The sequence below is a fragment of the Miscanthus floridulus genome, chromosome 4 (genome assembly GCF_019320115.1).
Source record: "Miscanthus floridulus cultivar M001 chromosome 4, ASM1932011v1, whole genome shotgun sequence".
NCBI classification, from domain to species: Eukaryota; Viridiplantae; Streptophyta; class Magnoliopsida; order Poales; family Poaceae; genus Miscanthus; species Miscanthus floridulus.
In genome coordinates, this window is record NC_089583.1 from 106,084,566 (window position 1) to 106,101,362 (window position 16,797).

Sequence of the window (16,797 nt, forward strand, 5' to 3'; positions counted from 1 at the left end):
AATACTCTATCAAAAGGTAATGAAAACTCAGAAACACAGTAAAGTAGTGCAAGTAAGTTGAGACCTAGAATTGGAAAACAAAATAGTTTCCATTGGCTCGGCTGTAGGAATTAAAGGAACAGAGCTAACTGTATTACATGTATTAAAAAACAACTATGCACATGCACTAACTGTATTACGTGTATATAAAACAACTACTGTAGGAATTAAATAGAGCTTCCGCTCAGCCTCACCACAGAGCAGCACGCCAACAATTCATCATAGCCGGCAAAGCTTGAGAGCGCCGACCACGCCGAAGAGGAGACAGCCAGGCGAGTCCCATGCGTGCTAGATCCAGGCTCCGTATGCCGGCCACCCGTGCCTGTAGACTCGCGCCTGCAGCCGCAACGCCAGGGCACCAAGATCTGCTTACTGCTACTGCTCCACAGGCGCTTCCATCGTGATGGCGGCGGACCCACCTGAGCCCCAAAGAATCATGTCGTCTCCATGGTCCAATCCTACAAGAAGAGGCCACGACGGAGCAGAACGCGAATGATTCACGTACCTCCAAAGCAGCAGGAGCAGATGGCAAGTCGCGGTTCTGGACGCCCACCCTGGATCCATCGGTTCATCCTTGAATCCCGCCCGGCTATAGGATCCAGCAGTCGTTGCCTTCGGAAGGGAGAAGTGGTAGATGGCACCGGTAAGATCTCAAGGTCTATGCGGCAGCACTAGATCAATCTCGATCCTTCACGGTGGCGCTGGGCGAATCTCGATCTACAGGCAATGGCGGCGGTGGCGGCGATGGTGTTGAGGTGAGAGAAGAGACGGAGAGGAGAAGTGTAGGGCGGCGGCTTTGGAAGATTGGGAGAGAGAGGGGGAGTCTGGACGTGGGGGTTAGGGTTGAGGGAGTTGGGTGTAAGTTGGGCTGCTGGCGTGAATGCCCATCTTTATCTTCCCACGAACGGGCCTTTTTTTCTTTTTCAAAGCACGCACCACTCTATACCGATCGAAGGTTCGTCCTTTTTGTTTATCTATTCCGACTGACGGTTCAACTATGCAGCCAAATATTTATACCGACAGATAGTTCAACGCAAAAGGTAGATTTACCGACACTTGATCTGTGGGCCAGCTATACCGACCAACAATTCAACGGTATTAGTGAACTTATAACAACACACGTATGACTCTATATTAGTGTTGTGGTGTAGTCTATGGGGATTTTCAATGCCACAGGAACCAATATGAGATCGATCAAATAAAAACGGTTTTATGTGCTTCAGTTGTCGAAAGCTTGCAATATGCTCAAGTATATACGCGCCCTGACTTGGCATTTGTTACCGGGTTACTTGGCAGATTCCAGAGCAATTCTAGAACAGAACACTGGAAATTAGTAAAGAAAGTCTTGCGTTATTTACAAGGAACGAAAGGCCTCATGATGATGTATAGAAGATCTGATTCACTCCCTATAGTGGGATATTCATATTCTGATTATAAGGGAGATGATAGAAAATTCATGTCTAGATATGAATTCACTCTCGTAGGGGGGGGGCTATTTCATGGAAAAGCTCAAAGCAAACCGTTACTACATCGTCCACAATATATGCCGGGTTTGTAGCGTGTTATGAGGCAACGGGGCAGGTGAACTGGCTAAAGAAGTTCATACCCGGTTTGAAGGTGGTTGATGACATCTATAGACCACTTAAGTTATACTGCTGATAATAATCTGGCAGTACAGTATGCTCACAACAATAAGTCAAGTGCTGCTGCCAAACACATTGACATAAAGTATTATATTGTGAAAGATAAAGTCTAGGGATCATGTCATATGTCTTGAGCGTATAAGTACAGAAAAGATGCTCGTGGATCCGCTTACAAAAGGCTTACCACCCAACGTGTAGCTAGCATGGGTTTAAGAGAAAGCCTAAAATTCCTAGACAAAAGAAGACCCAAAGATAAGTATCTATTTCAGAACAGAGTAGCGTGTTGTAGCTGTTAAATCTATCGGCAATGGACCGTGACGATGAGACATGCTCTATGCGCTAATCTGTAATAGAATGAACAAAAGTAAATGATATGAAATTAAAAGATAGTAATGAGATCAAAGGGGAGAATATTAATTGATCTCCTCCAATAGGCCCATTGGGCCCTTGTCTCTGTGCCCTGATCAGGGGCGCCCAACCCTAATACGGTTGATGAGCTCCTATCGCACATCACATATAAAAGAGAGGTGGGGATCACGGCTCTAACTACGAGGTTGGTCTGAGCCGTCATAATCCACTACAGTAAACCTAATCCGATCAAAGGAGTGCTGCCAGCAACGGAAAGCCCACCGACTCCGCCGTCGCCCCTGCAGGGTCACCACCGTCGCCACTGGACCTCGACTTCTCGCCACCACCGCGCCAAGCTTCTTCGACACCGGCGTCTGCGAGGCTGCAGCACAACCAGGGCGAACTAGAGGAACCCTAAAGAGGTCTACCCCGAATCTACTCCATTACAGAGGTAATCACTCATACTAACACATCACTACCATCACAATTTTCTGAATGATTCTGTTGTCACTGCTCTCCTTCATTTGGGAAGTTTCCTCCATAATTCCTACTTTATACTGGTGCTTCACAATCTGCCGAGTAGCCTAGTAGGGCGCCGCGAAGCGCGCAAAATTTTCTAGTCTCATCAAAACTACGAGAACTCAAGAAGTATTATGGTCTCTTTGGCACGGCTTATGTCGACTTCGGCTTCATCTATTTTGCGTAAATCGGGACACTGTAGCGTGAAGCCGTTTTGTAAACCGAGGTTAAAATGAACTAGAAGAAAAAAAAATCAGTTTTTCTGGCTTCACCGGCTTTGGCTTCATCGGTGAAGCCATTTTGAACGAGCTGTGCTAGAGGGGCTTTAGTCGTCTCTCTCCCTCGCGCGCGCTTTCCCATTGCAAAAGGCGAGAGCCGGGGCTCGCTCGGCATGGCCGTCCTCTCCCCCTGCCTCCTCTTCCTCCTCCCCCAGCTACTATCCGCCGCCGCCGAGTACGCGGAGTACACGTGCAATGGCACCACGGGCAACTTCACCTCCGGCAGCGCGTTCGCCGCCAACCTGGACCGCCTCATCGCCGAGCTGCCAGGCAACGCCTCCGCCTCCCCGTCGCTCTTCGCGTCAGCATCCGTCGCCGGGTCCGCCGCCGCCACTTCCACCGCGTACGGCCCGCTGTGCCACGGTGACATGAAGGACGCGTGCGCATACTCCGCCTGCCTCGCCGACGCCTTCGCCCAGCTGCGCCGCCTCTGCGGCGCTGACCTCGACGCCACGTTCTACGCGGACCTGTGCACGGCGCGCTACTCCGGCGGCGACTTCCTGTGGCTCACCGCCGACGGCGTCGACAGCTCCTCCATCGTGAACGGCATGGACGCGAACGCGTCGACGTACCCGGGGTGGGACGCGGGCAACGCCACGAGCCGGAGCTTCTTCCTGTCCCTGGTGAGCACGCTGTTCGGCGAGATGTCCATGTACGGCGCCTACAACTCGTCGCGCCGCCTCGCCACGGGCGTCATGTTCATCAACGCGGCGCTGCCCACCGTGTACGGCCCCGCGCCCGCGCAGTGCTGGCACTGCTACCAGGGCCTCGGGGAGCTCAACCGCCAGTGGTACGACGGGCGAGAGGGCGGCCGCATCTCCGGCGTCCGGTGCGGATTCCGGTACGAAGGGTACCAGTTCTACCAGGGCACCCAGGACGTCAGGATCGCATTATTATCGCTTCTTATTGTTTTTTCTATTTTACTTGTGAAAATGACGATGAAGCAAGCAACCACAAAAAAAGGTCTTCGTCATCGCTCTCGTCGTATCAATTGCTGTTGTCTGTGGCTTGCTGGTTGCTGGCCTTCTCATCAGAACACAAAGAAAACGAAGTTCACGTACGCTGTACGACTTCGCCGAGCTGGCGGCTGCGACGGGCGATTTCTCCGACGAGAACCTGCTCGGCAAAGGCAGCTTCGTTTCATTCCAGGTTCTATAGTGCTTGACAAATGAGATGACAAATAATCAGCCATATTGACTGATCGAGTCTGATTCGGCTGCAGGGGAAGCTGGCGGACGGCGCGGAGATCGCGGTGAAGCGGCTGGCGGCGCATTCGGGGCAGGGGTTGGAGGAGTTCAAGAACGAGATCCAGCTGATCGCCAAGCTGCAGCACACCAACCTGGTGCGCCTCGTCGGCTGCTGCGTCCAGGACGAGGAGAAGATGCTCGTGTACGAGTACATGCCCAACCGCAGCCTCGACTGCTTCGTCTTTGGTACGTACTACGCGGTACGCTACATACATTTAAAGTCCAAGCATGCACGTTTTGTCTGACGACGACGATCCTGGTGTTATTTGTTTGTGCGTGGGTTCAGACCAGCAGCGGGGACCGTTGCTGGACTGGGAGAAGCGGCTGCGCATCATCGAGGGCATCGCGCAGGGATTGCTCTACCTGCACAAGCACTCCCGGGTGCGGATCATTCACCGGGACCTGAAGGCCAGCAGCATTTTGCTGGGCAAGGACCTGAACCCCAAGATCTCTGACTTCGGCATGGCCAGGATCTTCGGCTCCAACATGACGGAAGCTAACACCAACAGGGTCGTCGGCACATAGTAAGAGTCGAGAGCAACCACACCTTTATGTGCAACTTTCCAATTCACTAATGTACATTTCTCTAGTGTGGTGTTCTGTTTTTGCGACAACTGACGTTCCTTTTTGACGCCTATATCATATCATCACAGTGGCTATATGGCTCCCGAGTACGCTTCCGAGGGCATCTTCTCGGTGAAGTACTGAAGTCCGACGTGTACAGCGTCGGCGCGCTGCTGCTGGAGATTGTTAGCGGCAAGAGGAACAGCGGCCACCACCAATTCAGCGACTTCATCAACCTGCTCGGATACACAACAGCACGCAAGAACTTGACGCTGAACTACGTATGACGTGCGACGATGTGTCCGGTTGGTTTGCGCTGCGTGCACAGGCCTGGCAGCTATGGAGGGAAGGGCGATCGTTCGAGCTGATCGACCCGACGCTGGGCGAGTGCAGCGACGCGGCGGCCATCATGCGGTGCGTCAAGGTGGCGCTGCTGTGCGTGCAGGACAGCGCCACGGACCGGCCCACCATGTCCGACGTGACGGCGATGCTGGGGACGAGCAGGGATAGTGGTGCGGCGGCGGCGTCGCTGCCGGACCCGCGGCGGCCACCTCACTTCTCGCTCAGGGTCAGCAGCAGCGACGACGGGTCGTCGGAGGTGCGGACGCGCTCGCACGGCACCGCGTCCGCGTCGTGCAGCGCGAACGACCTCACCATCACCACCATCCAGATGATCGATGACCCTGCCGCCGTATCAACGACGTCGATCGTGATCCTGGTATGGGCCCGACCGGCCTTCTCGAATCGCGAATGATGAGTGAGTAGATGATGATAGGCGGCTGGGCAAAGGAAACTTTTGCACTTGCCTGTGCTGTGAGACCGTCACAGGGTGACAGCATGCATGTCCGTGCAATTGGTGTATATACATAGGTTTCAGGTGTGCATACCCGCAATTCCATTTGGACGGTCGATCGCCAGTTTGAGACCGAGCGAACGATCAGACCCACCGCACGCTCCTCTCACCCACTCCTTTTTTCTATGCTGATGTCATCTTAAAAGAAAAGAAAATATTTATTTTAAATTGCTATAACTTCTTAACAGTGTTTCCATTTTAAATTCCGAATATACCGATGTGTTCTACGCGACGAGACGAATAAAACCAGACCCCACTTGCATATGTTTCATTTTTTTTCTAGTAACAATTTATGTATATTAACTTATGACATATAACTTATAACTTATAATTTACGTACACAAGTTGTATTGAATAACTTTTTACTGGTCGGATTCGTTCGGTGGCACAGCTACACCTGCACGTTCCTTTTTCTTTCTTTTTTGTTTTTTTCCTATCATTTTTCCTCTTTTTTTGTTGTATATTTATAAGTTATACTACATAGTTATTTTCGTACATAGTTTTCATATTTCCACTAATATGTTATGATATGAATTTGTATATCTAAGTTCTTGATATAGCTTATACGTTCAGCTTTACATATAAGTCATTCATCAAGAGATATATCTAAGTTATACATAAAAGTTTTATGTATAAATTTTGTAGTTTTCTATGAAATTATATTGATAAGTTTGTTCCGCAAAATATTATACATAAAAGTTATGCGTATAACTTTGTCACATAGTAAGTTATATGTATAAGTTATGTACGTTACGTTGAAGGTATATATCGAAGTCATGTGTATAAATTATATGTATAAGTTATACGTTGAAGTTTGTTGCACAAGTTATACGTAAAAGCTGTGAGTTTATCTTTGTAATTTTCAAAAAGAAAAGTTGTGGAATTTTTTTTTGTCAAAAATGAAAAACTTTTCAAAAAAGGAAAGTTACAGAATTTTTTTTTTCAAAAATGGAAAGCTACGAGTGCTGTCTGATCGTTCACTTGATTTAAATGTAGCAAACGTTCGCTGTTTAGTGGCTCTACCGTCCCAATCGAAGTCGAAGATGAGACGGGCCGACGGCCAACGTGTGTGGGTTTTGGAATGCGTGTTAGTCAATGTTTTGGGAGTCTGTTTGGAAAAAAAAAAGTTTAGGGAGTCTTTTGTGCAAAAAGTTAGAAGTTCACCGCAATTTTTTGAAATCGGAGCTCACCGAAATAGACGAAATTGGAGAAATTCATACCGATGCCCACTTATGTTGACTGGTCATTAAAATTTAAGTAAATTTAAATGGAATTTGACCCAAACGGCCAGACATGTCCTGATCATGCTGTCGTTCTCGCCTGCCCCAGGGCGTCATAGGGTCCGCCTGTTCGGACGGTGAGCTCCGTCCGGCAGCAGCTTTTTCGCCAATTAAATTACGCGCTAATTAATTTCCATGCTCGGACGGACGGAGGACTGAACGCGCCGAATTCTGCTGAAGCAAACCGCCAGCGAGGCAATTTTTTTCCATTCGCTTGATTTGCCCTCCACTTTTTGCATGCAGTGACGTTATATTTTTTACAAACTAAAAAAAGTTAGAACTACTAAACCTGGTATCCAAATTGAATTCCGATCGCACCACTATATTTCTTACAATAAATCCTTCAAAACAATACCTCATATAAATATATTTAGATAAAAAAAATTTAATGAAATATTTATTCTATAAAGATAGAACATTTTCTTATTATTGAACAAAGGCGATGTTCTAGTTTCAAAAAATAATGTTCCACCTTTACAATAAAAATATTCAATATTCTAGTTTTTTATTCATGAAATTGGTATTATAATATATAGAAAAATAAATACTTAACATAAATAAATAATAATAATAAAATCTAGAGCAATGCATAAGGAAAAAAATAAAAACACGTAATAGAAAAAAATTTAAAAGAACATCATACGTATACTTTTCAAAACATCATAAAATATATTATAGAACATCACATGTGTACTAAGTGAATATTATTAAATACACCATAGAGCATCACTGAATACATTATAGAACATCTTATATATATTACGTTAACATCATTAAATGCATCATAGAACACCACATGTGTACTGAAGTAAACATCACTAAATACATCATATATAGAACAAACACATGTATAACTTAAGTGAGCATCACTAAATACACCATAAAACATCACTAAATGATATTATAGAATATGTGCATATATATTCGTTGAACATCACGTAAATTACAGTTAGAACATCACAATGTATACAGTGTGAACATAACAAAAAACAACGGGTGAGTTTTCTGTTAATTAATTCCTATCTGCTAGTTGTCTATGGTCCATACTTGTGAGTGCAAAAAATTTTTGAATGGTGGGCTAATTATTTATACCTTCACAGAAAATCATAAATAGAAATCTATTCATGGACTTGTGGGTAGATGTACAAACATATATATGTATGCTCTTTTTTACATTTCATTGATTAGATCATGTATAATCATAGCTAGTTATGTCCAATTGTGTGGATTTTTATGGTGGGCTTATTATTGTATATTGACGTATAAAAAATTTTAACATGAATCATGTATAACTATTATAGATTTATAATACTTTTAACAACATACACTTAAAATATATCTATAACTTAGTTAATAGTGCAACGCTGAGTGGTACTCCATGTAAACCCCCCCCCCCCCCCCCCCCCCCCCCCCCCCCCCCGGTCTTGTGGACTGTGGTACCAATTTTGTGATGCTTAAGCACCAAAAAATGAGTTAGTGTTCAGCCTGATTGGTACCCATTGCTGCAAGTGGCTGCAGCCGCAGCTACAACGATCACAACCGAGTGGAGCTGTTATTTTGGTAGCTCATCGTCCGATGAGTAGTAGAAAGGGCTCATAATAGATAGTACAAGCCACGACTACATGCTGCCTCTATTCCAAAGTATAAGTTATTCCAATTTTCTCGGCGAGTTAAAATATCTCAAGTCTGATCAATAGAGATAATTACAAAGATTTATGACATCAAATATGTATACTATGAAAACATAATTAATGAAGAATCTAATTTGGTCATTAATGTTATTATCTAATCATATAAATTTAGTCAAATTTGAGATGCTTTGACTCTCAAAAAAAAGTTTTTCTTGGAAACCAACTCTAAAAGAAAGTTGGAATGACTTATAATTTGGAATGGATGGAGTATATCTTTATTACATTCAAATTAAAATTATGTTGGCTATCAGTTTTTAACCCATTAAATGATTCATTTAGAAGGGCAATAAGGAAAATAGTTGGAACTAAATTGACAAAGGCGAACTAACCCATCAAAGTGACGCTTTTATATGGCCTTTGTGAACCAAGATGGATTGTTCATATTAATATATATCTCCTATGGATATGGAAACTAAACTTCCAGGCTGTTTCAACAACTTCTAACGGCATTGGTGCTGAGAGAAGAAGAAAACATTGCGTTGGCATATACAGCGTGGGACGAAGTTTTCTAGTGGCTTGCCATGAATTTCTATAGCATTCCATGGCGCACGGGAAATTATCTAAATCTACTATATCAATTATACTACTCTGTGCCAAATTTTTTTTTTGGCAATTTTTGGTGTTTAGGACACAATTAGTCAGTTTTTTTTGAAAAAAAGTTAACTAAATTTATAGGAAACATCACGTTTATATCACTGAAAGAACATGCTCCATCCATTTGGAAACATTTCACATTTGGAAACTAAATTTCCAGATGATACTTTCCATTTTTTTTAGAAACATGCTAATTGGCTCGTGAAGTTGATTGAAATTGAATATTTTCAAACTTGAATGGAGAAGCTTCCTCTCCTAAGTTTGTTCCTACAAATTGGTACTCATGGTCACGGACACTTGAAAGGAGAAGCTAGATATGAAAGATAACGATTAACGAGAAAAGTTCCTCCAAACTTTTATTTCTATAGATCCGCATGTATCAGACAGCCAGAGAGTACCGTAGTCCGTAGTTATTTGAATACTATTATACTACTAGTACGAGTCACTGAGTCTAAATTGGCCCACAGGGACCGTCATATGGCGCCATCCTCCTACAACCCGATGAGTTTTCATGTTCTTTGTCTAACGTCTAATGACTACCGCACGGTCCAGGCTGCTATTGGTAACCAGCCGAGGAGATAGGGACCTCACCTCACAGACTGAGCTGCCAAATTCGCATGCAATGCTCGTCGGCGTTCAGACGTCCGGCCTTTGCCCGGATCGGAAGAAACCTGCGTGGCAGTTCGCAGCTCGTAGAAGATGACAGCACCAGAGTGTTACGTGATTACCGGCATGTGCAGCTTTCATTGCTGATACCTACAGCTAACTGATACCCGCTGCTCACGCTCTGTTTCACAATCTCATGCCATGATGCCATGAATTTACAACCCTGTCAGCTGTCAGCTTAATTAACGGATCAAAACAATGGCGTTCTTGCAACTTTTTTTTTTTGGTTCTGTCTACGGGCTTTTACTTACGTATGTGAACCGTGAACGATCAAGTTTAACATGGTCGCATTAAGCATTTCGACTGGACACTCCCGCATTCAAAAATATATGCACTTGGTCAAAGCACCGAGCGTGCTACCCCGATATATACATTTTTGTCCTTAGTCCATACATTACATATGTAAAAGGATTTTTTTATACTGAATGATGGAAAGTATCATCTGACTTTTTTCTCCCGTCAAGAGAGGAATTTGGATTATACTTATTGCAAGGTTCATCATATAGGGTCTCACACGTGACACGACTCACAAGAACGTTCCGTTAAAACTCAAACCTGAAAGAGGCCATACCTGAAAAGTGAAGAATGCCGTCACCACACACTCCAACTTGTGGTATTCCTCTAGGATACTATTCTTTTTCTCACCACGAAACTATAAAAATTGGGCCCAGAAGCATAGTGAGTGTGCCTCCCTGAATATAACCTACAAATACGTTGCAAGCTGAGATTTATTAAAAACAATGGCATTTCTTGTTAGTCATATGGACCGACAAAAAGCAACTTCCCTAATTAATAAATATAAATTACTTAGTAATAGCCTTCTGGTTAATTTATGTCACCACTGAATAGATGTTCCACACCTAATAGAGGCATAACATCGAAAACAATATGTAAAACACCGCATAGGGATATAGCATAATAACATAAAAAAGAGAGGTGTTGAATGATTTTTAATTTACTGTAAAACAATATAATTTACTACAACTACAATTCTTTCTAGCAAGATTATATTTGGTAAGTGTGACTCTCTCTTTTTAAGAACCATAAAAAAGCTTAATTTTAAGGTAATTTTGATTTCCTGCGTGACCTTAATACCATACCATCACTGACCAGAACACGGCATATGAAATTTACACGGAAGAAACCATTTTTTCAATGCCCAAGTCATCTAACATTCACGATGGGTGCAACCAGATTGTGCACGGCGATCACGGATGATTTGTAATAAAACTAGATGACTTATATTTACATGTATGAATGGATGAACTTAGTAGATGGTGTGGCATGCTGAGGTGCACAACTAAATACATGGTAGTGGATTACGTGGCACGTTGACTTGGCTAGCTTGCATGAAGAGATAAACGTTATAGGCAACATTTGTTACATAATACTAAAAGTGAAATCACATTGCTAGCGGATACTAAAAAAAAGTCCAATTGGCTGGTGGATACTCTAGTTTGTGATAAATTTACTGAAAGACACCACTCCTATTAAAATATTCATTTCCCACTCAGAGGAGATAGAACAATGGTGAAATGTCTTTTTTCCATGGCTCTTTCTTCTTCTCTACCTTTGCACGTGGGGGGACTACTAGGTTTTTTTTTTACCGTTGTTGACTTTCCTCTTGAGCCAAAAATAATTTTTAGTTGGGTGTGGTGTCTTCTTAGAATTTTATCATAAATCAAAGTGTCCAGTTTTTGGTGTCAGCAAGCAATTCGATTTCACTTCCAATGTCCCATTGTCAATTTCGCCTTTAAATTAACTCTGAATTGAAATTACTCAACTATAGCATTATCAAAGATAATATATTGTAGCCACTTTAATTTACATCTAAACTGTCCACATCTACCGTTATAAAACATTAAACTAAAGCATCCCACAAATCTATGTCCAGTATACATTGCTATAGAAATAGAAAGAATTAATAAATAACATAAGCACCTGAGGAGCTACCTGCCTACCTCTGGAAGGGCCATCTGAAACATCGTTGCGCGGTTGCGCCCAGCAGGCAGCAGGGTTCAACACTTTGAACCGTTCAACGTTTCAACCGGTGGTCAGAGCAAACCGCGAATGACCACTGCGACACGAGTGACGAGTGTACTCACAAAGTTATGTTCAGAATGGGAGGTTTAATTATTTCCATTTCGTCTGTTCTGTCCATCCGATCAGACAACCAAATCTTCTATCTGTTATCTTATTTATTCCGACAATAATGCTAAAAGGACAACATTCACGGAGAAAATCTAAAAATCTACCACAAGTAAGTAAGGGCCTGTTTGTTTCCACTTCTTTTGGCTACGCTTGGATTATAATCTAAGCGAAGATTTTCTCGCTTCTCGCTTTTCGCTTCTCGTAGTTCAAATCTCTGAAGCGGCTTACCACATAAGCGAGAATCGGTGGAAATAAGCAAAGCGTTTGGCGGGATTCTCGCTTATTTCCACCGACAAGCCGCTTATAAACGGAAACAAACGGGGCCTAAAACTACCACATTAATCGAAAGAAACATTTAAATTTGTGGTGATTTAGCGGTTTATATTATTAAAATATTAAATCGCAAAACAGACATCTAATCTTTCGTTTTCCACCTCGGACAGAGAAACCAAATTTGTCAACGCGACAAGGGCACGAGGCAATTATGAATCCACCTCGGCTGCGAATCAAAGAGGGGAGCACAAATTCTATTATGTCGTGCTGGCTCGAGCCGTCAACCCAACCACCTTATGACTTGGCACCTGATGTAAAGCATCAAATGGACACTGCCACTCATCGATCAGCTCTTGTCTTGCGTTCGTTCGTTCGCAGCCGTGCAGGACGAGCGAGCTCGACATGGGCGCTCTCCCCTGCCTCTTCCTTGCCCTCCTGTCCTCCTCCCTGTCGCTCGCGCTCGTGCCCCGCGCCGCCGCGTACTCGGAGTACTCGTGCAACGGTACCACGGGCAACTTCACGGCGGGCAGCGCGTTCGCCACCAACTTGGCCCGCCTCGTCGCGGCGCTGCCGGGCAACGCCTCCTCCTCCGCGTCGCTCTTCGCCTCGGCGTCCGTCGGCGCGGCCCCGGACACGGCGTACGGCCTGGCGCTCTGCCGCGGCGACGTCACGGACCCGCGGGTCTGCTCGGCGTGCCTCGCCGACGCGTTCGCCCGGCTGCGCCGCCTCTGCGGCGGTGACCGCGACGCCACGCTCTACGCCGACCTGTGCACGGCGCGGTACTCCGGCGGGGACTTCCTGGCGCGTCCCGACGACAACTCCCCCGTGATCAACGCGCTGGACGTGAACGGGTCGACCTACTATGGGTGGGACGCCCGGAACGCGACGAGCCGGACGCTGTTCCTGTCGCTGGTGGGCACGCTGTTCTCGGAGATGGCCATGTACGCCGCCTACAACTCCTCGGCGGCGCGCATGTTCGCCAGCGCCGCCATGTACGTGAACCCGCAGCTGCCCACGGTGTACGGGTTCGTGCAGTGCACGCCGGACCTCTCGCGGGCGCAGTGCTGGGACTGCTTCCAGGTGCTCCAGGACCAGAACCGCCGCTGGTACGACGGACGCGAGGGCGGACGCATCCTCGGCGTCCGCTGCAGCTTCCGGTACGAGGCGTACCATTTCTTCGACGGCATGCCGGAGGTCAGGATCGGCCTGAAGAGCGACCCGTCTTCACTAACTCCTCCGGATAGCCATGGTAAACACGCACGCATTTTCCCCACTTTTGATTTGATCTTTTGGAACATAGGAAAATCATGGTCTGTTACTATTGTTCTTTTTTTTTTATGTAAACGACGTAGAAAGCAATCACAGGGTGGTCTTAATTGTCGCTCTCGTCGTATCAATCACGGTGTTCTCTGCTATGGTTGCTGCCGGCCTTGTGATGATCAGAGCACGACGAAAAAGAACCGGTAAGCAGAGACCGACCGCTGCCAAATCGTCGCATTGGGGATTTGGGGGGACGAAATCAGAGAACTCCATGACTAACTGGCAGAGAAAAAAACCCTCCAATGCAGAGAAGAAGAGGAAGCTCCAGCTGGAGGTGCGATCCCGGAACAGCTCCGCGACAGAGGACGCGCTGAAGCTGTGGCGGATCGAGGAGAGCAGCTCCGAGTTCACGCTGTACGACTTCCCCGAGCTGGCGGCCGCGACGGGCGGTTTCTCCGACGAGAACCTGCTCGGCAGGGGCGGCTTCGGCCCCGTCTACAAGGCGAGCCGATGCCTGATTATTCCAGGTTCTATAATGCTTGACAGGTAGGCAGTCATGGCTGACTCTGATTCCTCTGCAGGGGAAGATGGCGGACGGCGCCGAGGTCGCGGTGAAGCGGCTGGCGGCGCACTCCGGGCAGGGGCTGGAGGAGTTCAAGAACGAGATCCAGTTGATCGCCAAGCTGCAGCACACCAACCTGGTGCGGCTCGTCGGCTGCTGCGTGCAGGAGGAGGAGAAGCTGCTCGCCTACGAGTACATGCCCAACCGGAGCCTCAACTTCTTCATCTTCGACCAGCAGCGGGGGCCGTTGCTGGACTGGGAGAAACGGCGCCGTATCATCGACGGCATCGCGCAGGGGCTGCTCTACCTGCACAAGCACTCCCGCGTGCGGATCATCCACCGGGACCTGAAGGCCAGCAACATCCTGCTGGACAAGGACCTGAACCCCAAGATCTCCGACTTCGGCATGGCCAGGATCTTCGGCTCCAACATGACCGAAGCTAACACCAACAGGGTCGTCGGAACATAGTAAGTTTTAACTGACATCCGTTGTTGCTATTTTGTGTTGCTGCTGGAAAGCTTTGCAGTCGCTAATGGCGTTTCTTGATTAGTGGTTACATGGCTCCTGAGTATGCTTCAGAGGGCATCTTCTCGGTGAAGTCCGACGTGTACAGCTTCGGCGTGCTGCTGCTGGAGATCGTCAGCGGGAAGCGGAACAGCGGCCACCACCACCACTACGGCGACTTCGTCAACCTGCTCGGATATGTGAGTTGTCAGTCACTGCTGCTACTATAAAACAAAACAGTGACCAAACAACAACAACCTGACGTTCGCAGCGACCATATACAATCCGTTACCTGCTATTTGGTCAACTCATTCACATCGACAGCAGCAAGGCTGCAACTTGCAATGTATAGCCATGTGTCATAAGAACTGCAGTGCCGTGCTTAATTGCAAATTGACGAACTGTCACAGGCATGGCAGCTGTGGAGGGAAGGGAGGGTGTTCGAGCTGATCGACCCGACGCTGGGCGAGTGCGGCGACGTGGCGACCATCATGCGGTGCGTCAAGGTGGCGCTGCTGTGCGTGCAGGACAGCGCCGCGGACCGGCCGACCATGGCGGACGTCACGGCGATGCTGCAGGCCACCGGACCTCTCCCGGACCCGAAGCAGCCGCCGCACTTCTCGCTCAGGGTGGCGACGGCGGCGACCAGCAGCAGCGACGACGACGGCGGGTCGGGGCTGCGGACGCGGACGCAGTGCACCACGTCGTGCAGCACCAACGACCTCACCATCACCTCCCTCCACGAGGGCAGGTGATTTAATTCGCGGAGACGTTTTTTGATGGTCGATGGGGCTCCCTCAAGCTGTGTACATGCTGTGTGAATGAGCTGATCGGTTGGCCGTTGTCGGCTGAGAGCCTGAGGCGAGACGAGCTGTGTTCTCTCTGTTTAGCGTATACTGTCTTTGATGTAAGCAAGAGACTCAAGAGACAAATGAGAGTGAAAACTCTTGTTAATTCATTAATCAATGGTTGTACATATATATACATGTGAAAGGGCATTTCCGAAGGGGTGTCTTCTAAGAGAGTAGTTGATCACTAATAAAAGTGATTCACAACACTCCCCCTTATTAATAGTGTCATCCATCACTTAGATCAATGTATTGGATAATTTCTCCAAAAACCCCCGTGGAAAAAATACGGAGAAATATGTGTTGATATGACATTAAAACTCCTTAAAACCCAAGTGAGAAAAATAAGGAGAAAATAATATGGCAGTATGTTGATTATTGTCTTATTGTAAACTTATATGGGAAACTTCGGAAGAAAAAAACCCATAACCAACAATAAATATGATCCTGAGGATCATAATTGTAATTATATATCTTTGATACCTTCTCAAAAACCCCTGTGGGGGAAAACAGAAGATATGACATGTATATGTCTAAGATACCTCCATATAAAAATCCCGGTGGGGAAAATAAGAGATATGACATATAAACTTGTATTGATATTACCTCATTAAAACCTTCTATGAAAAACTTGTGTAAGGAAAAACTCATAGAGGAAAAGAGTACAATATGATATTTTGAACAGGTTATAGTATCAAGAGGAGTCTCTCCCTGAACCTTGCAACTCTCAAAGTCATCGCATACCAGTCTCAATAACACATTGTGAAATGTGGAAATTGGTAGGAACTTTATGAATAAATCTCGTGAAGTTATCACTTGATTTAGTTTGTAAGGTGTTTATCTCCTCACTTTTCGGGAGAATAACACATTTATATAAGGCGACATAGCAATATTGCTCATATATAACCTGTTTACATTCAAGCAACACAAGTTGCATTATCTTTTAAGAAAATGGCTAGTGATTCTATAGAATCAAAAGTGACCATTGAATAAAGTTATACATGTTCATGTAATACTTCAGAATGAGAATTGGAAGTAGCCACTAGAGTCAAGATGATGACTCCCATGAGAACTTTACCATTACAACATCAGTATATGGTCTAGCATTATGACGATTAGATAGACAGTACCTCGATAATCCACTTTGATCATATCTTAATTCATATAATAATAAATCAAGATCCTTCGTGCCATATAGATATCTATGGATATCTATTTTGACTCCCACCTTTCGGTGTTATAGAAGTTGTGCTATTTCAAGCTATAGCAAGTATCTGCAGATGCAACATCAGGCCTGTTGCGATATGCAAGATACATAAGCGCTTTATGGCACTAAGGTTGTCATCCTAGGGTCTGAATGGGTATTGATCCATATTTAGGGAATGAATGACCATTAGTGTTGGAAGTACAATTGTCCCATATTATTTGGATATTGGTAGACGATATCAGTTGAATATTGGACGGCTGATGTACATG

General features: G+C 45.8%; 1 protein-coding gene and 1 pseudogene across 1 annotated transcript; both read left to right on the forward strand.

Moving 5' to 3' along the window:
* The first annotated feature begins 765 nt into the window (after window positions 1–765).
* On the forward strand, window positions 766–5,508 carry LOC136549004 (cysteine-rich receptor-like protein kinase 19; annotated as a pseudogene).
* A 6,969-nt stretch (window positions 5,509–12,477) lies between these two features.
* On the forward strand, window positions 12,478–15,472 carry LOC136552475 (putative cysteine-rich receptor-like protein kinase 20). Its single transcript, XM_066544046.1, has 6 exons — window positions 12,478–13,395; window positions 13,499–13,609; window positions 13,715–13,908; window positions 13,988–14,436; window positions 14,520–14,673; window positions 14,884–15,472. Exons 1-6 carry the CDS (start codon window positions 12,549–12,551, stop codon window positions 15,226–15,228), a joined length of 2,100 nt encoding a protein of 699 aa, XP_066400143.1. The 5' UTR covers window positions 12,478–12,548; the 3' UTR covers window positions 15,229–15,472.
* The last annotated feature ends 1,325 nt before the right edge of the window (window positions 15,473–16,797 follow it).

Bases quoted from the DNA above. Each gene is read 5' to 3' on its own strand.
- LOC136552475 (XM_066544046.1), top strand. From the start codon at position 12,549: ATGGGCGCTCTCCCCTGCCTCTTCCTTGCCCTCCTGTCCTCCTCCCTG. The intron at 13,610-13,714 runs GTAAGCAGAGAC...CCTCCAATGCAG, and splicing joins AGCACGACGAAAAAGAACCG to AGAAGAAGAGGAAGCTCCAG. The intron at 14,437-14,519 runs GTAAGTTTTAAC...TTTCTTGATTAG, and splicing joins AACAGGGTCGTCGGAACATA to TGGTTACATGGCTCCTGAGT.